The sequence below is a fragment of the Labeo rohita genome, chromosome 5 (genome assembly GCF_022985175.1).
Source record: "Labeo rohita strain BAU-BD-2019 chromosome 5, IGBB_LRoh.1.0, whole genome shotgun sequence".
Lineage (NCBI taxonomy): Eukaryota > Metazoa > Chordata > Actinopteri > Cypriniformes > Cyprinidae > Labeo > Labeo rohita.
Genome location: NC_066873.1, coordinates 9,701,736 through 9,729,357, shown reverse-complemented (window position 1 = coordinate 9,729,357; position 27,622 = coordinate 9,701,736). Strand labels below are relative to the sequence as shown.

The window sequence follows — 27,622 nt, the reverse complement described above, 5'->3', positions numbered from 1 at the left end:
CTGAGGGGGAAAAAAGTCAGAATTGTAAGATATAAACTCAGAATAGCATGAAAAAAAAGTCAGAATTTTCAGCTTCATACAGTAAGAAAAAAATCAGAATTGTAAGATAAATTAAATTTTTTATTCTATGGCAGAAACCAAAAAAAAAAGCAGACCTACAAGATGCAAACTCAGAATTTAGAGACAAAAAGGAAAAAGTCAGAATTGTGAGATAAAATGTTGCAATTACAATTTGTATTCTATGGCAGAAACAAACAAACAAACAGACAAACACAAAAAGCTGAATTGCAAAATGTAAACTCAGAATTCAGAGAAAAAATGTGAGAATTGTGAGATGTATATTCAGAATTCAGAGAAAAAAATGAGAATTGTGAGATATGTAAATTCAGAATTCTGAGAAAAGTGTTTCATACAGTAAGAAGAAAGTCAGAATTGTAAGGTATAAACTCAGAATTGCAAGGAAAAAGTCAAAATTGCGAGATAAAATGTTGCAGTTAAAAAAATTTTTCTATGTCGGAACACCCCCCCACCCCCCAACTCAGAATTTAGAGACAAAAATTAAGAATGTGAGATGTAAATTCAGAATTTTCAGGAAAAAAAAAGTCAGAATTATGAGATAAAATGTTGCAATTGCAATTTGTATTCTATGGCAGAAACAAAAAAAAAAAGCTGAAATGCAAGATGTAAACTCAGAATTCAGAGAAAAAAGTAAGAATTGTGAGATATGTAAATTCAGAATTCAGAGAAAAAAAGTGAGAATTGTGAGATATGTAAATTCAGAATTCAGAGAAAAAAAGTAAGAATTGTGAGATATGTAAATTCAGAATTCTGAGAAAAAGTCAGAATTGTGAGATAAAATGTTAATTACAATTTGTATTCTATGGCAAAAACAAAAAAAAGCAGAACTGCAAGATGTAAACTCAGAATTCAGAGAAAAGGTTCATACCTTAAGAAAAGATTTTTCAGTTTCATACAGTATATCACACTTATGACTTCAGGAGTGTTTGGGAAAGCTGTTTGAAGACAATCCTAATTTAGGTTCCATTTGGTGAAGAACGTGGCCTATAAATTACACGTCTGCTATAAATGAAACACAACCGAAAACTCTAGTGAGATATGATAGAGCAACCCCTGATCAATAACATTTTCCTTTGTGTTGGCGTACTACTGCTTGGTTTCATTCCATGTTTGCGGCTTCACTGACATTGAAATATGTCTCTCAGTTTCAGGCTTCTTCCCTGGCCACAGCTCATGGATTTCCTCACGGAGTATCCCTACAATGACACTTATTATGACAACGGGACCGGGGCCCTCAACAGCACGAGCTGTGAGGCCAAGCATCAGTATAACTACTATGCCATGCTCCTGACTCTCCTCATCTTTGTCATTGTCTTCGGCAATGTGTTGGTGTGTATGGCAGTCTCCCGAGAGAAAGCGCTGCAGACCACCACTAATTACCTCATTGTCAGCCTGGCGGTGGCAGATCTTCTCGTGGCCACATTAGTTATGCCCTGGGTGGTGTACCTTGAGGTAAGAAACATTAATTGTGTCATATGGAGCCACATTTCTGGGTTGCTGAAAGTTCAACATAACCTAAGACTGTATGTCAAAAAAATGAGCCTCAACCTTGACTTTTAAACGCTTTAAGGAAACGAGGCATGATTCAAAGTGCCTCGCTATTGCTTAAATATGTGCTGTTGAATTAATTTAATTGGATAATCAGCTAACAACACCCTCGGGACATGTCCCAGGGGCTGTAGTAAGCTGGCGCCTTACAGCTTTCGGGTTTTTAATACACGCGGCACCACACAGCTTTTGTGCCGGCTGTGAGATTTCCAGCTCCCAGATAGCCAATTGATCTGTCCTTTGTCCTTGAAACATATTGCACCTCAGACTATAATTTGTAGCCCCACAAAGGTTGCATAGGAACTAGACGACTAATTGAGCCGGAGCGATGCATCAGTAGGGTAATTTCACTTTTTCTCCTTATGTCCTTAGGTGTTACAGTTCATTTATTACCACAAACAGAACCCTGCAAGTGCTATTGTGGAATTGTTATACAAGACATTTTGACCTTTGACCTAAGCACCACACACACTTTGAAAAAACAAAAATGGTCACCATTTAGTTTGGGGACAAATTCACTCTATTAATACAAATAAATATGTCTGCTTGAAAGAGTGAAGAATGTGCTATACAAGTTGTTATACAGAATGCATATATAACTTTGGGTCTTTTATTGAAAAGAAGCCCATGTTCTTGTTTCTTTATAGGAATTGGATCTTGCGTTTAGTGTAGGGACCATTTCTCACTATTAACTACATGCTAATTAGCATGCATTAGCATGCAAGCACATTGGCTGTTTATTAGTACTTATAAAGCACATTAATGCCTTATTCTGGTTTTAATTTAGATTCAGAATAAGATTCATTCTGACCATATTTTAGATCCCTTAGTCGTACCCCATACCTAAAATGAACAACTACCTAACTAACTATTAATAAGCAGCAAATTAGGAGTTTACTGAAGCAAAGGTCATAGTTATTTCGTGTTTTTCTTTTGTTGTTTGACTAACATTAAAGTCTGTGTAAAGTCAGTTCTTTAAGAGGTGTGTTTGACTTGAAGCAGGGCTGCACAGACCAATTGGTGTGTAACATCAAAGTACAGTGAGAGCTACGGAGAGCAGATCGCTCCTTATGCTTTCGAATCGCTCTTGCGGTACTTTGATGTCATACATTGATCATTCTGTGCAGTGCTGCTTTAAGGCGAACTTACCTAATATCTAGAGCACATTAGCATCAGGGGTTCGTCTGCTCAATCGCGAGTTACTGTCATTAACATTAGTTACCACAGCCTATAGTCTAATAGCTAGCTAAGCCTTCATCATGTAAGTGCATATTACCTGGTTGCGATCATTTGCAAAACAGCTTGGTCTCGTTATTTAAATTAAGCTGCTAGAGCAAGCATCCAGACATACACAGACTTTAAGGACACAGACAGAAATTATATTAGGCTGCTGTCACTTTAAAACCTAATTCTATATACCACGGTCACCCAAACTTGGTCCTGTAGGGATGGTATTCTGCAGAGTTTAACCAGAGATTGTCTTACTTTAGGGAGATGAGAGGTTCTGTATTTCTTACTATTGGAGAAAGCATAACGGCTAGCTTTAATCACGTGTCCCTTAATAACCAATCACATTACAGCCTTGAGGTTCCTCCATTGACATCCATTCAAAAAAAAAAAAAAGCCTCTGGTCTCCTTTCTGACAGACCGGAAGTCTTAGCTTTTGCCGTAATGGTTGCAGGCTTCCCATCCAGTGGCTTTGGTTTAGCTCCAACTTGCCTCAATACACCTGCTGGGGGATATTCATTTTGGGATTTTTTTTTTTTAATTTTTGTTCTTCTTTTTTTAAGATTTAACTTTAAGAGAGTTTCAGATCATAGAAAAGATCACCTAAATTTAAAAAGTAGAGGAAACAGTAATTAAATAATAAAAATATCAAATATACAGTTAAGGTCAAAAGTTTACACCCCCCTTTCAGAATCATGTTTTACCAAAATAAGGATGATACAAACTGCATGTTATTGTTTATTTAGTACTGACCTGAATACGACATTTCACATAAAATATGTTTACATACTGTCCACAAAAAAAAATAATAGTTGAATTTATAAAAATGACCCGGTTCAAAAGTTTACATCCCCTTAATTCTTAATACTGTGTTCCTACCTGAATGATCCACAGCTGTGTAAAATATAATATTTTTCATTTAATGCTGCCCTTCAGAGGGTACAGAAGATAGTTACATGTTTCCAAAATAAGTTATATTTAGCCTGATCTTCAAATTCAAAAAGTTTTCATCCCCTGGTTCTTAATGCATCGTGTTTCCTTTTGGAGCATCAGTGAGCGTTTGAACCTTCTGTAATAGTTGCATGTGAGTCCCTCGGTTGTCCTCAGTGTGAAAAGATGGATCTCAAAGTCATACAGTCATAGTTGGAAAGGCTTCAAATACACAAAAATGCTGAAAAACCAAAGAATTTGTGGGACCTGAAGGAATTTTCAGAAGAACAGCGGCCAGTTTAACTGTTCAGGACAAACAAGTGACTCACAAACTACTATCACTAAACAAAAAAACAAAACAAAAAAAACACAGCTGTGGATCATTCAGGTAACAACACAATATTAAGAATTAAGGGGATGTAAACTTTTGAACCGGGCCATTTTTATAAATTCAGCTACCATTTTCTCTTGTGGAATATATTTAAACATCTTTTGTGTGAAATATCTTATTCAAATAAACAACATGCATTTTGTATGATCCCTCTTATTTTGGTAAAATAATTAACATTTCTAATGTTTCTGAAAGGGGGATATAAACGTTTGACCTCAGCTGTATATTAAACATCTAATAATTGCCTATATATCCAGTATCAATAACTAATACGGAAAAAATGTATTGTGCATCCCTACTCATCACCTAACAAATAAACCTAAAAAATATTTATTCATGCCTCAGTGCATGCTCAATTGCTCCAGACATACAAGTGGTTGCCTTATGGATATATTAATGTTTGTACGTCAAAATAGACTAATCTTGCAGGCTAAACAGCTGTTGAAGTCCCTCCATTCTCTGATGGATCGCTACTGCAGGTCATCTGATAATGGTGCAGGTCATTTGATAATGATATATTAGCCTTCATTGATAGATGCATTGATAGATTTCCAATGACTTAGAATTACAACAAGTTGACTAATCCTTTGTAATTATGTTGTTGTTGTTCAAGCATCCCAGTGTTATCATTTGCTTTAATCACGTTAGCAGCAGTTATTTTATTATCACAGAAATACTATTGTAGTTTTTATTGACAATATAATTTTTTTTTTTTCATATTTTGCATTTCCATTTTAATTTGTTATTTATCATAAGTTTGAGGAGTTCTATTTCATTTCAGTTAAGTATATTTTATTTTGACAAACACATTTTTTATGGTTTTAAAGGTTCATTATGATCTTATTTATCAGATCTCACAAAGTGCAGCGTTGCGATTAGGCCACTATAGAACACTGACACCCTGTGTTGAACAATCACGTATGATTACCAGCCACCGCTTTCTCAAAACGGTTTATGTTGGATTAAAACTTCACATTCCGTTGAGTTTGGAAAATTTCCGAATTTGAAATCATCCTGTGAACTCTCATTTTATTAGGTGTTTTAGTCAACTAGATGATTACAGCACATTGAAAATGTACATAACCGGAAATAACTCAGCCGTAAGATTTCAAAACGGAAGTGCGTCACGAGGCTCAGTGCAAGTAGTCCATTGCGTTTGTGCTCAGGGCATCCACCCACCTGTTCTTCTATCTATCCATCCATCCATCCATCCATCCATCCATCTTTCTTTCTGTCATCCATCCATCCATCCATCCATCCATCTTTCTTTCTATCATCCATCTATACACCCAATCCTTTTATTCACCCACTCATTCATCCATCCATCCAACTTTCTTTCTTTCTTTCTTTCTTTCTTTCTTTCTTTCTATCATCCATCTGTTTCCCCACCCATTCTTCCAACCACCCACCCACCCACCCATCCATCCATCTTTCTATCCATCCATCCACTCATCTTTCTATCTATCCATCCATCCACTCATCTTTCTATCTATCCATCCATCCACCAACCCATCCATCCATCATCCACCTATCCATCCATCTGTCCATCCATCTTTCTATCTATCATCCATCTATTCACCCACCCACCCATCATCCATCCATCCATCCATCTTTCTATCTCTCCATCCATCCACCAACCCATCCATCCATCCCTCCATCGTTTATTCCATCTTTCTATCTATCATCCATCCATTTATCCTTCTACCTTTCCACCCATCCATCCATCCACCATCCCATCCATTTTTCTTTTTTTCTATCATCCGTCTATTCCAGGGGTGTCAAACTCAGCTGCTGGAGGGCCGCAGCCCTGCAGAGTTTTGTTCCAACCTTGCTCCAACACACATACTATGCAGTTTTCAATTAAGCCTGAAGGACTTGATTGGTTGGATCAGGTGTGTTTAATTAGGGTTGCATCTAATCTCTGCAGGGATGCGGCCCTCCAGGACTGGAGTTTGACACCCCTGATCTATTCACCCACCCATCCATTCATCCTTCCATCTTTCTATCTATCTATCCATCCACCAACCCATCCATTCATCAATCCATCCATCCATCCATCCATCCATCCGACTGTCCGTCCATCCATCCATCTTTCTATCCATCCAGCTAACTAAATGAAGACAAAAATGAACAGACATTCCTTGGCAAATAGCTGAAATTATTATAATTAATAACTTCTATTTTATTTCAGTTAAGTATATTTTGCTAAATACATTTTTTATGGTTTTAGTTTTAGATTTAGTTGGCAGAGACCTAGTGACTCTTGATGTTTATAGCTGAAGCCAACTGTTGGATTTATTCCAATTGAGTTTGTGCTCAGGGCAATATTATCTCAAAAGCCTACAATTCCGCTGCTAAAACGCAACAGGCATTCTCTGTTGAATTGCTCTTCAGTTGAACCATTAACCAGAAAGAATGATAATAGTGCTGAGAATGTGTGCTTTTTGGAGCACAAATGGAACATTTTAATGTACGGTCTTTCAGCCCATTCAGTATTATTGAGATATCAATGAAACAAGCCCGTCAGGCATTCTGCTCTACAGAAAAGACCAAAAAACAGAGTTAAAATGTTTAAATTCATGAAAATAAAGCTCCCACATTGAATAATGATAAACCATGTGCCATCTGACTTCAGACCTTACAAACCCTCCACAGAAATGTTCATGGGGCCTTGAAATATCATCCATATCAAGTTTCAGGCTAACCTCTGATGTGCAAAAACCTCATTGGTAGAGCAGCATTATTAAAGATACATGAGAAGCCTTATCATGGTTAAAATGAAAGCATGCTAACATTTTCATTCGGTGCTAACTTTGAAATTCTGTGGGCCTGCACAATTGCCTTTTCATGTACGGCAGGTCAAGAGAAAACAAGAGATCCATTTGGCATCATTGCCATGTCGCTTACCAATGTCCATCTCACTCCACATCAGTCTGTGAAAATAGCCTTTGGCTGCACTTTGCAGGGTCAGCTCAGCTGCTCTTTCAACCTCCTTGAAAAAATGTGACCACTGTATTGCTTACGGTGAATAATTACAAGAGTTTATGCAATGTATTCTGGAGATATTACAATGTAGCCCTACAGTAGCTCACAACTCATACTTACATAAAAAGAGCTATTTACATTGTAATACACAAAGAGGACTAGAAAAGGAATGTAACATTCACCATGTGTCAAGATATTCATTGTCTTCAGTTGCTTTAAGAGAGCCAATTCAATTATACAACCACTTAAAATGCCCAGACTTTTGGCCCAACAGAAATTACTGAACTAGCAAACACCTTTTGAATGGTAGCTGGGAATAGTGCCATTGTCTCTTGAAGTATGCTGATGATTTTGGCTGCGGTAGAAAGACCGTCTTTTGGAGGCAGAGTGAGTTTTGTAATAATTAAACCAGACAGCAAATACACACTACCAAAAAGCACCATGATACTTCCTTGTCTTTTTCAGACATGAAACTAAAACTTTAGCCTCTTAACCTTTAGCTTTGGTTGAAGTTAACTTAATGTTAATGTTTTTTTTTCTATTTCATATTTTCATTCTTTTAAAAAGTAGTTTGAGGCGGGCGTCCTGTAGCACCACCATAGACCCCCTGTTGAAGAGCCTGAATTAGGCCCAATGTACAATGTATGCGGTTACTGCGCCAGCTACTTCAAGACTTAAAGGTAGACAGATCAGATAGATATCTTCAATCACTCTAGAGTTTCCTGACAGTGTTGCAGACACACTGTATTGAGCTGTCGCCCGAGATAGAAAGTCTGGCCATGTAAAAGAAGTGTTGTCTTGTCACCGTTTACCTGTAAATAATGAATGGCTTTATAAAGATGTGCTCAGGCAGACATGTTCTCACTGTGATTTCTGCATCTAATGATGGAGAGGATGGAGAAAAGGAAAGGCTGATGAATTATGCCAACACTGATTTATAAAACTAAGTCAAGTTAATAGGATTGTGTTGAGAAGAGCTGAAGATACAGTGAGGAGCGAAAGAACATTGAGCGAATTTATGATGAGTTATGTTGACAGTTCCAGCTGACAGGACATGATTTAGTAGGATTTGAAAACAGACTGATGATATTGCACAAAGTGTTCATTGTTGGAGGTGTGTTTTCATAGTAGGGATTTGTAAGTGGCTGAAGCAGTGAGATAACACCAAATCAATGACTGATCCCAAGTGGAAACCTTCATCATTTCCTAAGTGCAGAAAGGGACATCCATTACAGATATTTCTCTAGAGTGTTTATGAAGGTCTTAAAGAATGAGTAAATATAGTGTTCATCATATAGGACAATATAAGAATATGCATAGCAATGTCAATGAAAAAGGCCCATGTTTCCTGCAGCTACAGTTTTGGAAGACAATACTAGGGCTGATTTACAACAACAGCTGTGTTACTACTTCATGGACAGTATCAAAAATAAATACATAAATCACCAACCACACAAACCATGAGCTGTACGCATCTATCCACCTATCATCCATTTACCCATCCATCCATCTGTCCATCCATACATCCATCCACCTATCATCCATTCACCCACCCGTCCTTCTATCTATCTATCTATCTATCTATCTATCTATCTATCTAGCCAGCCAGCCAGCCAGCCACCCATCCCTCCATCTCTTTCTACCCACCCATCCATCCATCCATCTATCCAACCACCCACCCACTAGCTATTTATCCATCCAAAACACCCACCCACCCACCCACACATCCATCCATCCATCAGTCGATGGCCAATAAACCTTTCAAGGCTTTTAAAACTTGTTTGCTTATTTTAAAACTCTTTGCTTGTTATCTATCTATCCATCCATCTTTCTATCTATGCATCCATTCATCCATCTATCCAACCACCCACCCACCTATCTAGCTATTTATCTATCTATCTATCTATCTATCTATCTATCTATCTATCTATCTATCTATCTATCTATCTATCTATCTATCATCCATCATTCATCCATCCATCCATCTATCCATCCATCCATCTATCTATCTATCTATCTATCTATCTATCTATCTATCTATCTATCTATCTATCTATCTATCTATCTATCTATCTATCCATCTATCTATCTATCTATCTATCTATCTATCTATCTATCTATCTATCTATCTATCTATCTATCTATCTATCTATCTATCTATCTATCTATCATCCATCATTCATCCATCCATCTATCTATCTATCTATCTATCTATCTATCTATCTATCTATCTATCTATCTATCTATCTATCTATCATCCATCATTCATCCATCCATCCATCCATCCATCCATCCATCCATCCATCCATCTATCTATCTATCCACATCCATCCATCAATGGATGGCCAAAAAACCTTAAATACACCTTTCAAGGTTTTTAAAACTTGTTTGCTTATTTTAAAACTCTTTGCTTGTTATCTGTCTGTCTATCCATCCATCTTTCTATCTATCCATCCACCCAAACCTACCCACCCACCCATCCTTCTATCTATTCTTCCATCCATCCAGCCAGCCAGTCAGCCAACCATCCATCCATCCTTCTATCTATCCATCCATCCATCCATCCATCCATCCATCCATCCATCCATCCATCCATCCACAAACCCACCCACCGTTCTATCTATCGTTCCATCCATCCAGCCATCTATCTATCTTCAGTTTAGGAGTTGCACTGGAATTTAAAATGAATTCTCAGTTCATTCCTGCAATGGTACACAGCCCTGCAGTAAGGTATGCCAGATTGAGGTAGTCTGCTGCATCCTCCAAGTATTTAAAAAATAAAAAATAAATAAATACATAGGCAATGTGGGCAAATATCCAGTACAGTCAGTGAGTGCAATTCATTCTAAGTTAATTCACCCCAAATGTGTGATGATACTCTTTAGATTTATACGCGTGTCTCTAATAATACAAAAGTTTGCAGACAAAAGGAACATGAGGACTATAATAAAGTCAACTTTTTGGACTGTTAGTTTTAAAAACTTTCATTTCTGCAACCTGCTGTTTGTGGAAATGACAGGTAGATCAGATATGAAAAGAAAGTGAAAAGATATGACAGGTTGCGGTGAAGAATTATTCTTTATGTCTCCTGAGATAAAGAAGAAAGCAGACAGACTTAGAGGACTCTCATTGTTACTCTATAGAGTTGTTTTGGAAAATCTTGCTCTTTCTATTGGCTCATTCAGTCTTGTTCCCCTGGTGCCAGATACTGCTGCCTATGGTGCCACATGAGTACTAATAGGTTCTCAGTTGTAAAGGGCATGTAACTCTATTAAGAAAACACTTTCTGAGAAGGATCATTATTTAATATGAGAAAAAAATCCAAATAACCTGCACTTGATTTGTATGGCCAAATTTTTGAGTGAATACAAATGTTTTAGATGACACAAGGGAGGCTCATGGTACTGCCATTTACAGCACTAGGTATGGAGGAATGTAGGAAATGGAACATTAGTTTCTACGGTAACACATACTCACCATCAATTAGTTTTCCCTCAATAAACACCTAATTTGCTGCTTATTACAGTTTTTCTCAGTTGCTTTGGTGCATTTCTCAGATCAGAAATGAAACTCTCAAAGCTACTTGTTCAACCTCCGCATCATCTAGGCACATCATAATAACAGTTTCTTATTCTTTTGAACAAGTTGCGATTGCTTTGGTACATTCATGCAATTGATTATGTACATTTGTCTGCGATTTCCTACATTATCAGATGCTAGTGTCATGTTGCTCAAAATGTATTATATAGTTCTCTGTGCAATAGTCTTACCCCTCAAAACATCTAGTCATTAGTTCATCGTATAAGTCATTAAATGCAAAATGGTTGATATAATTGTCATAAACTGTCAAGTATATTTTCTACACATTCCTGTTAGTCTATTTGTAAATTTGCCATTCATTGTGCAGGTGAATCTTGACTTTCACTAATAAGTGAATGTAGATTAACCAATAACAAACCAGTTCTCTGAAATTCCTCATACAGTGCTGTATGCAAAAGCAAAGTTCTGCCTATGGGGTGATTCCTGTGTTTGCCTTTCTAGTTTTGTATTTTCGCTTTTGTGCATCTGCCATGTACAAACATCTGACAGACATCTGTAAGATGTCAGTTTTACATACACTCTAAATCTAATAAAAGTCTATTTGACACCTGGTAGGAAACGTGCAGATGAGCGAACATTCTAAAAAATAAATCTTGCAGATGTAAAATAGATGTCTTAGTGATGTACGTGTACTATCAGGGATATTTCTTTTTCTTGTCTGTCTCAATGGCTTTGTAATGTGTTTTTTTCTTTTTTTTTTTCTTTTTTTTTTTTTTGTCCTATCCAGTCTCTTTTAATCAATATCTCACATACAGTAATGTGTACATTTGTACTTTTGAAATGGATATATGGCACAGTAATACAGTAACTGTCATGCAAACTATTGCTATAGTTTACATCAGGTAATGCTAAATAGAGTACACTGTTAGACTGACAACATGACTAAGCATTTTGACTATCTTGTTTGTGAACAATGACACAAGGACTTTTCATTCTGATGGCACTGATATATTCATTGACATGCATACTTTTTTTTGGTAGATGACCTAAAGATTTTGAGTAAGTTACAGGCTTTTGCAGGTAATCCATTGTGTTGTGCTGTTTGTACAAACTGTTTTGAGAAATGCACATACTTCTTTGCAAATGGTAAGGATGATTTGAGAAATGCACCAACGCGACTGAGAAAAACTGTAATAATAAAGTAGTTGTGAAGTTTGGGTATAAGGTAGGATTAAGGGATCTAAAATATGGTTATGCAGAATATGGAATTAATATGTGCTTTATAAGTACTAATTAACAACCAATATGATAGTAATATACATGCTAATAAACAACTAATTAATAGTGAGAATTGGTCCTTAAAATAAATAATTGCCGTTTCTGCATTTTTTATTTGTATTGAATAACAACACCTTCAGTAACTGATTACTGTTCAAATAAAATGGAAAGCGGAAAAGTGAAATGGCCATAAATAATTAAAGAAATATATAATGCACAGCGAGACAGAAAAAGACACATGCAGCAGTTAGTGTATTATATTATACTTATCATTTTGAGTAAACAAACTTCAAATACAGTTAAGTATCTCTTTACTCATTCATACCTTATTCATACGTACAAACGTATATAGATAGACCGATAGTGTAGTAAACTAGTGTTAACAAATGAAACCTTCATATAAAGTGTTACCTTATTTGATACTTCATTTTCCAGTTCTACATTTGTATTCAGTTTTGAGTTTTTCCAATGCATTCTATATCCCTCATTATTCATTTATTTTTATCTGCCAGTAAAGGCTTCTAGGTGTTGTCCACAGTAAATAATTTAAATTGTGTTTTCAAGTCTGATCACGTGTATGTGCATGTGTTGCAGGTGGTGGGGGAATGGCGTTTCAGTAAAATCCATTGTGACGTGTTTGTCACCCTGGACGTCATGATGTGCACAGCCAGCATTCTTAATTTGTGCGCCATTAGTATTGACAGGTAGGTTCTGTTATCAGTTTAGGAAAAGTGTAATGATCCTCTTAAATGGCAAGAATAACATAGATCAATCACATAACTTTGTGGGCAGTGGAACTGGGGTTGTTGTACATATTGTACCGTCTATCTTGTATCTTGTTGATTCATACAGTAGTTAACTCAAAACTGAAGAATCTGCCTGACGATGTTCCAAACCTGCTTGAGTGAAAAGATTGGTTCACGTATAGAATAAAAAATTCCTGGTAATATATTCACCCCTGCCCCCGCCATGTCATCCAAGATGTTGATGTGCTTCATTCGAAAAGAAATTAATGTAGGAAACCATTACAGGAGTTTGCTCCATATAGTGGACTTCAGTGGTGGCCAACGATTGAAGGTCCAAACTGCAGTTCCAGTACCACTTCAAAGGGCTCTACATGAGGAATAAAGGTCTTTCCAGCAAGTCATTTTCTAAAAAAAAAAAAAATGCATATACGTTTTAACCACAAATGCTTGTCTTGCACTAGCTTAACTTCACACATTACTAATTACAATGGAAAGGTCACACATGACATAGGCGGAAATACCAGGCCAGTGTTTACAAAGTGAATGTGCAAAGAAAGTCAAACGTCCTTTACAAAAAAGGGTAAAAGAACGATGGTGGATGATTTTGAAGTTGGAGGAGAAAATTAGATGGTGTTTTTCACCCTACCCTACCTTTTCTTTACACAGATGAAGGACTAACCACGTGTGACTTTTCAAGCGTAATTACATAATGCATGAAGTCACAGACGCGCATCACAGAGCTAGTGCAAAATATCAACTTTATTTATTTATTTATTTTTAGAAAATGAGTGATCGCTTTACTAGATATAACCCTTGTTCTTCAGCTGGGATCATGTAGATCTCTTTGAAGCTGCATTGAAACTGCAGTTTGGACTTTCAAACTGAAAAATGTTAGAATGTTTTCCTCAAAAACCTTAATTTCTTTCGACTGAAGTAAGAAACATGAACATCTTGGATGACATGGGGGTGAGTAAATTATCAGGACATTTCTATTCTGGAAGTGAACTAATACTTTGTTTCTGTGGAACAGAAAGAAAAATATTTTGTCTGTATAATGGAAGTCAAAGGTCACCAAAACTGTTTGGTTTCTGGCATTCTTCAGAATGTTGTCTTTTTTGTTCAGGTTTGTAACGACATGAGGATGAAAAAAATATTACAGAATTTTTCATTTTTGGGTGAAGTTGTAGTATATACAAATGGATGAATTCACTAAACAGTTTTTTTCAGGGCAAAAACCTGTATCTTATTCACTAACCACTTGTAATTCAGTTTAATCAGGTGCTAAATTGGCTTTCCCAATTAAAATGTGCTATTCCCATCCTCAAAAAGCAGGTGGTATGCTGAACATCAGCTAAAAAGAGGTATTTGTCTACATTTTTATTGAACATGGCAGCAGTAATTCATCAAATGATGACCATTTGATGGAGAAAAACATTATAAATGAGTGCTTGTGGCTTTCTGAGGAGTCCCAGTAAAGTGTGCCACATTACAGTAGTCAACTTTAAAGTACAGATAGTTCTGCCATACAGATTGCATTCAGTGCTGAATTCAGTGCTAAAACAACACAGACATCACTAGCAAACAACACTATCAGACAGTGTAATTGACGCTTAGTGAGCTTCCCCCAGAATGTAAAAGCTTTTTTGTTAGAGTAGGAAAACCCCTGAAAACTTTGGAAATGATGGTGATGGTCATCTTGATGTTTAGGTTATTTACAGTTATAAAAGCAAGAGAGATTATGGCAAAATAATGGCAGCTGGTCAGGTGTGACCATCATTGTTTCCTTCTCTCTTTGTCTGCCTGAATGCAAATCCACCCAACCCATCCCCCCCCCCCGCCCCCGCTCCCGCTTTATCTCCTTCCCTCTGGGCTTCTTGTGCAGGTACACGGCTGTTGCCATGCCGATGTTGTACAACACACGCTACAGCTCCAAGAGACGAGTCACCGTAATGATCTCGGTGGTTTGGGTGCTTTCGTTCGCTATTTCATGCCCCCTGTTGTTTGGATTGAACAACACAGGTAAATGTCTGAGTTTTTTCTTTCCTAATATTCATAAATGAAGAGTTCACACATTAAGTTATTTACTCAGCATCACAGCATTACAAATCAACATGCTGTTTTTTGTTTTGTTTTATTTTGTTTTTCAAAAATAGCAAACTGGGAATTCTTACAGAATGAACAAATGAGACAAAAACACCACAAGCACAAAGACAAATCACATTTTATGGCTTTCATGATGTTATTACTATGAACTTGTTTGTATTCCACAATTAAATAGCGACATAGCCATTCACTGAAAATGAAGCTTTGCCATCACAAAAAGAAAATAGTATATTAAATTTAATATTTAAATGAATATTATACAAATTACATATAGATTTTTTGGTATTAAAATATATAAAATTAAAATAGATCATGATTGGCCGTTGTATTATTAGCATCATTTTTTTAATAATTCAATGCCCCAAAGTCATTAATTCCATGTCTTAGTCGAACAACAACTGATGGTGAGTTCACACCAGACGCGACTTGCGCGAATAAATCACGGTATTCGTGCATAGTTGGATGCTTGAACATTTTGAGTTTACTCGCGTCATTCGCGCATGAAATTACAGGGTCAATCAGATCAGGCCACCAATATGTATATATATAGCTCAAACTGAGCAAAGAGCGTTTTTTACAACTTACCAGATTGTCCGCCCTCCTCACTCACTTTCTTCCAAGCAAGATCCTTTTTATTCCTGTTTCTATAAAAGTACGAAGATGTATCGTACAGCTCGGGTATCCACATACAACGACAATGATTTTGTCCTCCATTGCTGTTCCTGATTTCTGCCTCCGCTCACTTTGTTGTAATCACGTCACTACTAGAGCAAGCTCCTGATTGGTTAACGCAGCGTGAATATTCGCCAAAGTTCAGATTTTTCAACTCAAACGCTCAATTAGTGCCACCTCATTCACGTGAATCGCGTCGCAGGATGTCTATCGCGTCTTTGCATTGACTTAACATGTAAATCACTCGCGCTTAACGTTTCATTCGTGTCTGGTGTGAACACACCATAAGACATGTCTTAATCAGCTGCTAAATGGCTATGTGACCCAACAATTCAATCAAAAATAACCAATCAGAAGAATGTATGGGCAGGCTCTTTCTGCAAGCACACTGCACTGGAGTACAGTCTAATTCATAAATATTAAACCATTTAAATATGACTAAAATACATACTGAGTGACTGATTACACTTGTTATTTTTCAAGATCTGAGGTAAATTATCCATTGTTGCTTTCAGTATGGCTATACATGTCAAGGTAAATGATATTCAGACTTACATTATTCCTTTTTTTTAACAGTTCATAGAACACAAAATCAGCACTTGAGATTATTGTTGTAATAATCTGTATATTGTTGTTCCAGCTGTGACATTGGATATAGAAACCATATCTAAAATAAAAATCTGTTGTTACTAGTTGTGCATCACCGTTGCGGCTGGCTAGGACAAAAACATTGAAAAGATACCTTTGATCACATGTCGCGGTGTGACATTTGGTTAGGACACAATGTTACTGTTATACTGGTTCACACTGAGTTCACAGTTGTTATATTTGTTTCTTTTCCCTGTTTTCAAGATCTGAGGTAAATTATCCATTGTTGCTTTCAGTATGGCTATACATGTCAAGATAAATATTATTCAAACTCACATTATACCTTTTCAACATTAAATAAAGCACATAATCAGCTTTTGAGATTATCGTTGTATACTGTTGTTCCAGCCTTGACGTCTCAGAAATAGAAATCATGTCTAAAATAAAATCCACTGTTGCTAGTATCATCGTTGCGGCTGGTTAGGACAAAAACATGGAAAAGATAGCTTTTATCATGTGTCAAGGTGTCGCATCTGGTCGGGACACTGTGTTATACTGTTATACTATGGTTACCACACCTCAAGCGTTTCAATTTGAGACATTTTTGTCAGGTTGTTGTCCTTAAAATACTCTTGTCTGTAGGACAAATTTCTAATAATCTCATCCTAAACCTCCTTTGCTAATGTCAAACAGAAGGAGAATGTGCTTTCCATAGATAATAAAACGCAATTTCATGGGGAAAACGTGGAAATTATATGGAAATTATTTATCCTGTTGTTCGTTTTTAGTTACTTGATCAATGTCTTTGCAGGTTTTGGTTCTTTTGCTGTTGTAGATTGAAAGCACCTTTAAATTAACCAAAATCATTTGGCGAAGTGAAACTGTAATGCTGTCAAGACCTGTCTGAAACTACTTTAGCTATGTGTTCCTGCAAAATAATTGCACATCTTTGAACATTTATCAGCCAGTCAAGCATTCAAAAGCCCATAGTATAAGCATAATTGCTTGCAATTAAGACTAAACATAACCCTAAACCTGAACCTATAGTGAGTACATATTACCCAGTACTTTGTGTAATTACACTGTAAAAACGGCATGACCAAAAATAAAAATAAACTTCTTAAATCTTATAATTAATTTCTGTGTACTTACATATACTCTATTTGCATTCAGCTTTGATTTCACTCAACATTGTTGTCATAATGTCTTAATGTCTAATCTAATTATAATCTAGAGCTAATTTACAATTGTTAGGGGAAATTTGCCATACAGGCATTTGCCAGTGCCTCAATGAACTAATTGCGTTTGCAACTATAATTAATTGTGTAACCATATTTTACTCTCTCTCTCTGTCTCTCTCTCTCTCTCAGCTACACGGGATGATACCGTATGTGAAATCGCCAACCCCGCTTTTGTTGTCTACTCCTCCATCATGTCATTCTACGTGCCCTTCATCATCACCCTTCTCGTGTACGTGCAAATCTACGTAGTTCTTCGTAAACGTCGAAAACGGGTCAACACTAAACGGAGCTGCCAGAAGACAGACGCTGATGCTCAGCCCCCTCTCAAGGTGATATGCACCATGTGAGACAGTAGCCTCAGGGAAAATACCCAGCAGTCCCCACTGGACAAGACACTGGTGTCAGTGTTGTTTTACAATAGGAGTTGTCCTCTTTCTAGAAAATATAGGAGGTAGCTGTCAGTGTTAATTATAGAACTCCTGAGGTAATGCAGGACACCACCGGAGATTCAGTGACCCCAAAATCTTTACTCGCACCTGGAAACAGTATTGTGTTACAGTGTTCTGGTCAGTTATTAGATTAATTTAATGCTTGATTGTGGCTATTGGCAGATATATATCTTAATAGGGATACTGATGAAAATTAATGGCGTTTTTATCTTTAGACAGTCTCTTTTCAGCATCTCCACTGTGTATTTGGTATCTTGTTATGGGGGCATTGCCTTAGCCTTTGTTGAATATGCATTACCCGCTGGACACTGTGAAAGTAGAGCTGTTAAAGCACAAGAAACCATTGCCATTTTTCCAGAGCTGTAAGGTTTTTAAACATAATTCCCTGTTCAATTTATGTGTCAGAGCAGATAGCAAATATGATATACCAATTACCCTTTATTCATATTCTATTTTCATCGCAATACAGAAGAGTTACAGATTATTTCTTTCTTCTGACCTTTGTGCTCTTTCATCATCGATTTCTTGCACCAGCTGTTTTTAATGGCCACTTTGGATCAATGGGTTCAGCCGTCTAGTTTTAAAGGGTCCCAAGGACTCTTTGTGGTACTTACAAATTACTGAAGCAATGTCTGTTTCATTCGCCTTTCAGTGCTAGAAAGGCTCTTTTGTGTTTGGTGGATTCATTTGCATTCTGTGTCATCAAGAGGCACCAAATATACCTGTGAATGATTTTCAAGGCTCCATGCTGTCTTTGGAATTTAATGTCGACCACATGCTGAATCAAATTCTTATTACCTTTGCCACAGGAAAAGTGCACTCATCCTGAAGATGTGAAACTGTGCACAGTTATCATTAAGACCAACGGGGGTTTACCTGCTAAAAACAAGAAAGCAGTAAGTGTGCTTTACTTATAGAACAAGTCTTAAAAATGATGTAAAATGTTATGTTATTTTGTAGATTTATGTATGCAGCTGCCTCTGCATTTACACCATTACATCCAATATAGCTATATATATATATAGAAAAAAGGAGCTGGAAGTTTAAGTACACACCACATAGTTTATTTATAACATAAAAAAAATGTATCCTAGCTTAATATACAAAGTCAACTAAATTAGCAACACAGGTTCATTAAAAGTATGTGCCTAAGGAAACCTTTTTGCAAAAATTATATTTACGTTGCTTGTGTAGTGCTGCACCAGGTGGGCTACTGAGCAAGCTTACTATGTCAGAAAAGCCGTACATATAGAGTTGGTTATGTGATGCAAACATTAAAATGTATCAGTTTACAAATTATGCACTATGGTAAAATTGTTTTGAGATGATAACATAGTATTGTGCAAGGAACCACGCAGAAGTGAGCCCTGTAATCATAATTTGCCTGAAAAGTAATAAAAGTATTTATTTTAGAATTATATGTATAGGTATGTTTTGGAGTTGTGCAGTAATGCTGGTAATGCTGCAATAAAGCCAGCAATTTAATTTCCATGAAAAATAAAAAATAAACAAGCAGTTATGCCACTTTTACACATGGTATGTCAATGCAAATACTTGTTAATCACTAACTATACCTATTTATTTACTAACTAGCCGCAATGCAGTTTAGCAGGCGCAGTGCATTTAGTGCTAAAATTGCAAACACACCTGCGTTTTATGTAAATTAGACTTATTACAGATTGCACTTCATTCACAAAAGTTGCCCAGTTTCTATTTGCTTTTACTACATGAAGCCAGGTGGTTAATAAACATAGCCTAGACCAGCATTTCACAGCTCCAGTCCTTGCACCCCCCTTCCCCCCGCTCTACATATTTTGCATGTCTGTCTTAGTTAACACCTGATTCAGATAACCAGTTCGTTAAAAGAGAGCTATGTGCATGAACTGTGTTCTGATTTACATGATCCCTACACAGTGTTTATTGCTCCCTACTCCCTGAGCAGGGGAAATCCGTTGAAGTTTACTTCACTTCGGAACATTCCATCATGGATTTGTGCTGCGCCGCTCTTCACACACAGACATGAAACTTACTAGAGAAGTGTGAAATGTGACATCATGTACCTCTGTTTAAATTCACGTCTCGCACACTTTAATGCCCTTTGAATGGAAAATGTACACTCGTTTCGAACTGGAATCATGGCGGTGATATCCACTTCGCGGGGCATTTCACAGTCGAATAGAACAATTGCTGTACATGACTAGAGATACATACAAAATATGCTGGGGTTAGGGGGTATGGGTGGGCGTGGACTGACGTTGGATAAAGCTGGCCTAGACTATAGAGGGTATGCATTGACGTCACTTTCCTGCCGGGATACGCCCCCTCAGCCCGACTGAGTGGCAAAAGAGCCTTCAGCGTGAATGGATTTAATAGGGAAGATGCGAAAACGCGAGTAAAACAAATGATAATCAGTTTAAACTAAAGGTTGCTGAACTTGATATATTGTTCCTACCAACTTAACAAATATCCAGTGGTCAATGGACAATGATGCAGCCAGGAATCGTGTTTTCTAACACTTGCATGTGTCTGATTTTGATGCCGGGGAAAATAAATAAAGCAAATTTGCCTGTGAACTCATTTTGTAAATACAAAATAGGTTGGTCTAAACCGCGGTGATCACTTGTATCAATGTTATATATATCGTCATATCATCCAGTTGAAAAATCGATATATTTTTTGTCAGTGTTTATTTAAAACATCCAGTTATGCAGAATTTAAGATGGTAAATATTTATTTGATTTGTTGTCAATACAATATACTATAATACAATATATAGGATATGATTTTACTGCACAATTCAACACATTAACATGAAATAATAACTGCAAATCCGTGTTTCGCTGCCTGGAGACCATTTGTTTCTTTGAATTGCAGCGATTAATTTTCTTCTCTTTTCAGTAGCTTTCAGCAGTCTGTAAAAAATATACCTCAGGTTTCTTGTCAAATCTCTTTGTACAGTCAATCGCAACGCTCGTTCTGGTTTTAGAGGTGTTTTGTGTGTTCTGTTGCAGCATTCACTTTGAAACCAATGCTGCCACTCAGTCTTTTTGCCACTCGGTTGGCAGATCCGCACCCACTCCGTCCCACGGTGACGTCACATGCATACCCTCTATATGCATTTAAATGCATATGCATTTCTAAAATAAATTCCATTGTTAACAGTATCACATTTTTACAACTGTAAAAAAGTTTACAATTGTAAACTTTACCCATTATAATATAACCATTATATAACAGTTTTTTTCTGCGATTACTAAAAACTGAAACCAGTGCTAAATGAGTGAAACACACGTTAATGTTATCAAAAATGATGTTGCACTTAGTCCATACTTTCTGAATAATTTCATGATAATTAAATGAAAACTCACAAAGAGTGCAAAATGATTACTTTTATTAATCCCATCTATATTTATTGCATTAAAATGTGCTTAATTTTAAATTAAATTGAACTAGTAATTGACTAATAATTAACAACTAACAAACTAGTAATTAATAACTAGATTTAAATTTTAGATGCTTCTAATCTTGTATATACAGAGCCCCTAAGGCAGGGGTGCTCAACCCTGTTCCTGCAGAGTTCAGCTCCAACCCTGATCAAACACACCTGAACCAACTAATTTGGATCTGAAGGAGCACTTGATAATTACAGACAGGTGTGTTTGATCAGGGTTGGAACTAAACTCTGCAAAAAGGTAGATCTCCAGGAACAGGGTTGGGCACCCCTGCCCTAAGGGAACGTAGTGATGGGGAAAAATATGAGATGGATGAAAAATTATATTTCAGTACATTTGCATAGAAGTGTTATTCGAGTGAACACAGAGTTTCTCAGGGGAACATAAACCTTTTTTAACAAATGCAAAAGCATTCATATAAGTTTTTTCTCCCAACCCATAGTTTTTCCATCACCATGTCCCCTTAGGGACTCTGTACTAACTTACAAAAACGTATATGGACACTTTATGTTTGAATACCAATGAGTAGGATAACCCTGCTTGTGCAAAGTACACTATTATCAACCACTAAATACATCCACTCTTAGTGTCAATAAAAGCCTGTAAAATTGCAGTTAAGAAGAACATTCCTCATTACATTCCAACGTAATGCAGAATGTAAAACCAAATAGTAGGACCTTGGAGGAACAGTGTTCAGCAGAAGATAAGGGTTGAGTCAACTTGTGTAATGTTAATTAAGTGAATGTGTCATTGATGTTTTCTTTTTATTTATACATTTTACTACATATTTTTGCTTGCCCATTTGTTTTACTTAACTATAATGGTTAAAAAGTGGAGAGAAAAGTAAGTTAATAAATAAAGAGATTCTTCTCTTTTGTTTATTACAGTTGAGTTACTGTGAGTCATATATCACATCAGATGGATTATAGTTGGATTACTGTGAGTCATACATTCGTGCTGACAGCCTGTCTGTGTTAAACAAGCGTTGATTTAGCAACTGCTTTAAATGTGAATAGTTAATGAGAGGCCATAAGGTCACCAATTACTGCTGTCAGGAACTGTCAGGTTAGTGCAAATAAGCTTGAATGCCCTTTTTATTTTCACACAAAACGTATACTTTTTTCCCATGTTGGTCTACTAGTATTTTGCGGCTTTATCTAAAATTACAGTTGAGTCTGTTGTGGTCCCTCAAGTGCCAACAACAAAATTTTTGTGAGTTTTTGTTGACGAGTTGAAGAGAACAAACTGATTGGCTGATTAGCAGTAGGATACATAAATCTACCAGTTTAATAAGAAGGGTTAGGCATCTTGTTAGCACAGACTGTCTTCTTACTTCAAAGTCAAATTCATATATTTCATATTACTTTATTTCAGTAACTTCACAATATCTTTTAAATATGTGTTTTCATTTATAAGATACATTCAAGTGAAGGGAATTTTCCAGCGCAATTTAAGATGTATTTTAAAACAATTTAGGGGAATAAAACTATGGACTGGTTTGTCACATCTGGCAAAAAATGTTGGGTCACACTATTAATTTTGAGTTTTGCCCAATTAACTCTTAATTTGCTGCTTATTAATAGTTCTTAAATTCTTAAGTTTAGGTACTGGGTAGGGTTATATGGTCATGCAAAACAAGTATGCTTTATTTGTAATACTTTATAAGTACTAATAAACAGCCAATATGCTGTTTGCAACTAGTTATTAGTTAGATGTGCAATACTACAATATGCAACTAGTTATTAGTGAGAATTGGGGCTAGTTGCATAAACATAAGAACTAGTTTGTCTAACTAGCAGTTAACCAAGAGAAAATCACTTACTTTTCTGATTCATATTGGGCAAATCTACCTTTTTGTAACTGAATTTACAAATTTGAGCAGTCTTTAAGAACACACATTAGATGACTAACTTGATAGACTAACTAACTAATCTATATACAACCCTAACCCTCTTTAAAAAAGATGTTTAAAAGACCATTTTATTGCTGCCTTATGATCTTGTTTCCTTATTCCTTGTTGTTTTTATGTATTTTTTATGTATTTTATGTATCTTATAGTGTTTCTTTCTGGATTAATCCAAAACACTTTGCAATAAGGTTCATTACTTAATATTAGTTAACTACATTAGTTAACACGAACTAAGAATGAATAATACTTTTACAGCATTTATTAACCTTAATTAATTAAAGTAATTAATTTCAACACTTACTAATGCATTATTAAAATAAAAATTTGTGGCTGTTAAAATTAGTTAATGCACTGTGAATTAACTTGAACTAACAATGAACAACTAACATTAACAAAGATTAATAAATATTGTAATAAATGTATTGTTCATTCACGTTAGTGAACACATTAACTAACATTAACTAATGGAACCTTATTGTAAAATGTTACCATTCTATCTTTGGTTTTTGATGCTGTTATTCAGGCCTTAAATAAGCCCTTATGGATTTTCTGCATCTCTCTGCATTGTACATGAATTGTATTTCTTTGCTTTTTATCGTATGTATTTTATAGTGTCCAAAAAACTAAATATATAAAAGTAAAAACTAAAACTAAACTACTACATGACATTCAAAGTGTCATCAAACAACTAATGATAAGCATGTCTTCAACAGCAACTGATAAAGGAGGTTCTGCACCAGGGTAGTGACGTGGGGGTGGACATCGTGGCAGGCACGAGCCCTCCCGAGAAAACGAAACTAGCATCCACTCTGGTCGTTGACCTGCTGGCCAACCCAACCCCCATCCATGCCTCTCCCTCCCACGGTGAATGTCAGTCAAATGGAGACGGGAAAAATGGGCACACCAAGGAGGTCCAGACCCCTAAAGAAGCCAAACCTGTTGAAACTCAGGCACTGCCCAATGGCAAAACCCGAACTACAGTGACCAAAACCATGAGTAAAAGGAAGATGTCCCAGCATAAGGAAAAGAAGGCTACTCAGATGCTGGCTATTGTTCTAGGTGAGGTCACGATGCTGTCATTGTATACAAGAATTCCTCAGCCATATGCCGAGCACAAGTTACATAAAAGTCCCAGATTGAGGTCTTGTCCTCAGAATACCTCAGCTTTATTTTCTCTGTTGCAGGTGTTTTCATTATTTGCTGGCTGCCCTTTTTTATTACTCACATTTTGAAAACTCACTGCACGAGCTGCGTGGTGCCACTGGAAATGTACAATGCCTTCACTTGGCTGGGATATGTGAACAGTGCCGTCAACCCCATCATATATACCACTTTTAATGTGGAGTTCAGAAAGGCTTTCATAAAGATATTGCACTGCTGAGGACATTATTCACTGCACGCATAGAGGAGGAGAGATGGAGATTTTCACAAGAGGTTAGTGCCATCTTTCACCGCCATGTGAAATGAGGGATTTACAAAGCCATGCTTTTAGGCCACAGTGGAAGAACTCATTACAGAAAACGGATGTTCAAATGAATGTAAAAGTAGAGTTTTATTTGTGTGTCTCCATTATTTCTGGCAGTGGAGTGCACGTGCGAACGTGTGTTTGTTCTCTTTGGAACTGGGGTGTGAATGTGATTAATTGTAGAACTGAAGCAGATTTGAGATGATCAGTAATTGGATCTTGCCACAGAGACTTTATGCAAGCAGTGACCTGAATGTCGCAATTATATCATTGTATCAATTTAGTGACAAGCAACTGGTTACAAAAAATGCTTACAGCTCTGTTTATTCAAGTATTTATTTAATCACCGATCTATTTATTTATTTGAGAACTTGTTAATAAAGAGATAGCTATTGTAAAGACCAATAAATAAGGTGAAATGCCGGTTTTATAAAGCCAGAATACAAAGATATTAAAGGTGCACTCAGTAATGGTTTTTTCATATTTTTTTTTTCTTGCACTGGTTATTTAAAATAAATACTGACAACCAGGGGCCTGGAGTGCAGAATTATGCAATTCAAAGCAACAGTTCACCCAAAAATGAACATTTGCTGAAAATGTACTGACCCTCAGGCCATCTAAGATGTATTTGAGGTTTTTTTTTTCTTCATCAGAACACATTTGGAGAAATTTAGTAACATTACATCACAAGCTCATCAATGGATCCTCTGCAGTGAATGGGTGCCGTTAGAACAAGAGTATAAACAGCTTATAAAAACATCATGATAATACAATTGTTCAGTTAAAAATTCTATTCCGTTGTCCTCTCACATCAAAACCCACTTCCTGTTTTGGACTTTTTTTGCATGATTTGTACATATTTCCCTCCTGATTCAGACAAGGAAACATTTTCACTGAAGAAACCAGTATTATGGATAGAGGACTTCTATTTTTGTCAGAAGCAATGGCTTAAAGTTATTTTGATGGAGGTGTTTTTTTTTTTGTTTCAACCCAGTCTCGTAAAAATACGTACCTCTTGTTTTTTTTGCTTGTTTATTCAAGTTTTTATTGCGTTGATATAGGTACGTATTGCTGTGTTTTTGTTACGTTGCTTCAGGTACATATTATGGCGGTTCAGAGTTCAAATATCCGGGGACTGTCACTAAAAGTTAATGCTCTATCGTGTTGGAAATATGCCCTACACCAAAACTGATATAAAAGCGCATTTGTTGACGCAAGCGTGCCATTTGAATCTTCCGTGTGTGCAGATTTGAACTGTTTTGTCGAACCGTAGTTACACGCGATTCGTACCGGAGCTCTTCACCTCTCGTACATCTCCCTACTGCGTGAGCTACCGAACAAACCTACCGGCTATGAAAACCTATAGATATGAAGCTGCATAAGTGATGCTAACATTCAAAAGCATCAATTTTCAAATCTCCCAGCATATTAAAATTGCTTTGAAGTCATAGCACAATATTCTTTAAGTAATTGTGCGAAAATTACGCTTTATTAATCGAAACTCTGTAAATCATACTTTGTGTGAAAAGGAATAAAAGGTGTCGAAGTTTTACCGCCTCTAGTGTTCATTTCTTTTGGAAACTGCAGTGATATGTACTTATTGGTACGTATTTCGTGTCTCATGAAAAAGTGCCCCCAGGTAAGTTTTTGCCATGAGATCAGGTAGGTTTTTTTACAAACACACAGCTTTTCACCTCACAAGATGTTAACTGATTGAATGGAATGGACTGAAATGAATTGGAGTAGCAATTACTTCTGGATTATTGTGATCAGCTGTTTGGACTCTCATTCTGACGGCACCCATTCACTGCAGAGGATTTACTGGTGAGCAAGTGATGCAACACTAAATTTCTCCAAACTGTCTAAATTTTGGATGGCCTGAGGGTAAGTAAATTTTAAGCAATTTTCATTTTTGGGTAGACTATTTTTTTAAGCAAAAGTTTTTACTTAACAATGCTTCTTGTGGAAATGTGCCATTTGCACTCAGTTGTGATTAAATAATATCATGAGCTAATGATATGATGATAACAGTCAAAATAAAGCAACCCACTCGACTCCACAACTTTTATCAGAGCATATAATACATCACTCAGTCATTACATAATGTGTAAAACGTTTTTAAGAAAAAACTGAGTGCACCTTTAAGCAAACAGAAATGAATGCCTTTGACTTACCGACTATGAAGGACAATGTAAATAGGAATTAAATAGTTTTATCGAAGCCCATGACAAAAATGATCATGCATGTTACATTGGTACTTCACATGACATTGCAGCCAATGTATGTCTATAGTATTTTTTGTGTACATCAGCGGTACACAAACTTATCTGAGCTATATAAAGTTGTGTCTATGTTTTTCTGTCTAGTATGTTCAATGAAGTAGGTGTTTGATTTGACATGTGACAGTTCATTTTTGTGGTTGGAAAAAAAATAAAGCACAATTCATTTGTGAGAAGAAAAAAAAATCATTTCCAGTAATAAAAGCTGTGTTCCATTTGAAATATGGCCATAGATATCCACCGCTGGATCAACACATTATCTCTGAATTTTGAATTTTCAACATTTTTGAAATCATGCTTTGCAGGAAAAAAATCCTTTTTCTCCAGAGTTCATAAGTTTCAGTGCTTAATTATCCAGTTCATGATAATGACCATTAACTATGTTGCAGGTGAAGGTTATAATTGCACTATAATTGAGTTTCCTTTTTTCTTTCTGTTAAGAAAGATGTCATTACTGGTGTGATTTATAATATTTTATCCAGCTTAACCTTAGTGATCATTTGAGAAGCAGTCAGCAGAAAGAAAAGGATATGGTTCAAAAAATAGCCATGGATGTAAATCATTTTAATGCTGAAGTGTGTAATTTTTTCAGTGTCAGAATACTTTATCTGGTCACAGCTTATGCAGACACAGCTTATGCAAACTATAAGTAAGCTATATTTATAAATGCAGTGGTGCTATAAAAACATCACCGACCAGCCAGACACAGCAACACTGGGTCAACAATTAGCGAGAGTTTGG

At 36.4% G+C, this 27,622-nt stretch overlaps 1 protein-coding gene across 1 annotated transcript in view; it reads left to right on the top strand.

Annotated features, from left to right (window-relative positions):
- The window catches only part of drd2b (dopamine receptor D2b), a 55,232-nt gene extending 30,588 nt beyond the window's left edge, over positions 1 to 24,644 (top strand). The window contains exons 2-8 of the mRNA XM_051110527.1: positions 1,224 to 1,530; positions 12,572 to 12,681; positions 14,606 to 14,742; positions 17,457 to 17,656; positions 18,586 to 18,672; positions 23,851 to 24,196; positions 24,322 to 24,644. Of these exons, the coding sequence (XP_050966484.1) occupies positions 1,252 to 1,530; positions 12,572 to 12,681; positions 14,606 to 14,742; positions 17,457 to 17,656; positions 18,586 to 18,672; positions 23,851 to 24,196; positions 24,322 to 24,518 (1,356 nt within the window). The 5' untranslated portion in view covers positions 1,224 to 1,251 and the 3' untranslated portion in view covers positions 24,519 to 24,644. The remainder of the gene's footprint in view (positions 1 to 1,223; positions 1,531 to 12,571; positions 12,682 to 14,605; positions 14,743 to 17,456; positions 17,657 to 18,585; positions 18,673 to 23,850; positions 24,197 to 24,321) is intronic.
- The last annotated feature ends 2,978 nt before the right edge of the window (positions 24,645 to 27,622 follow it).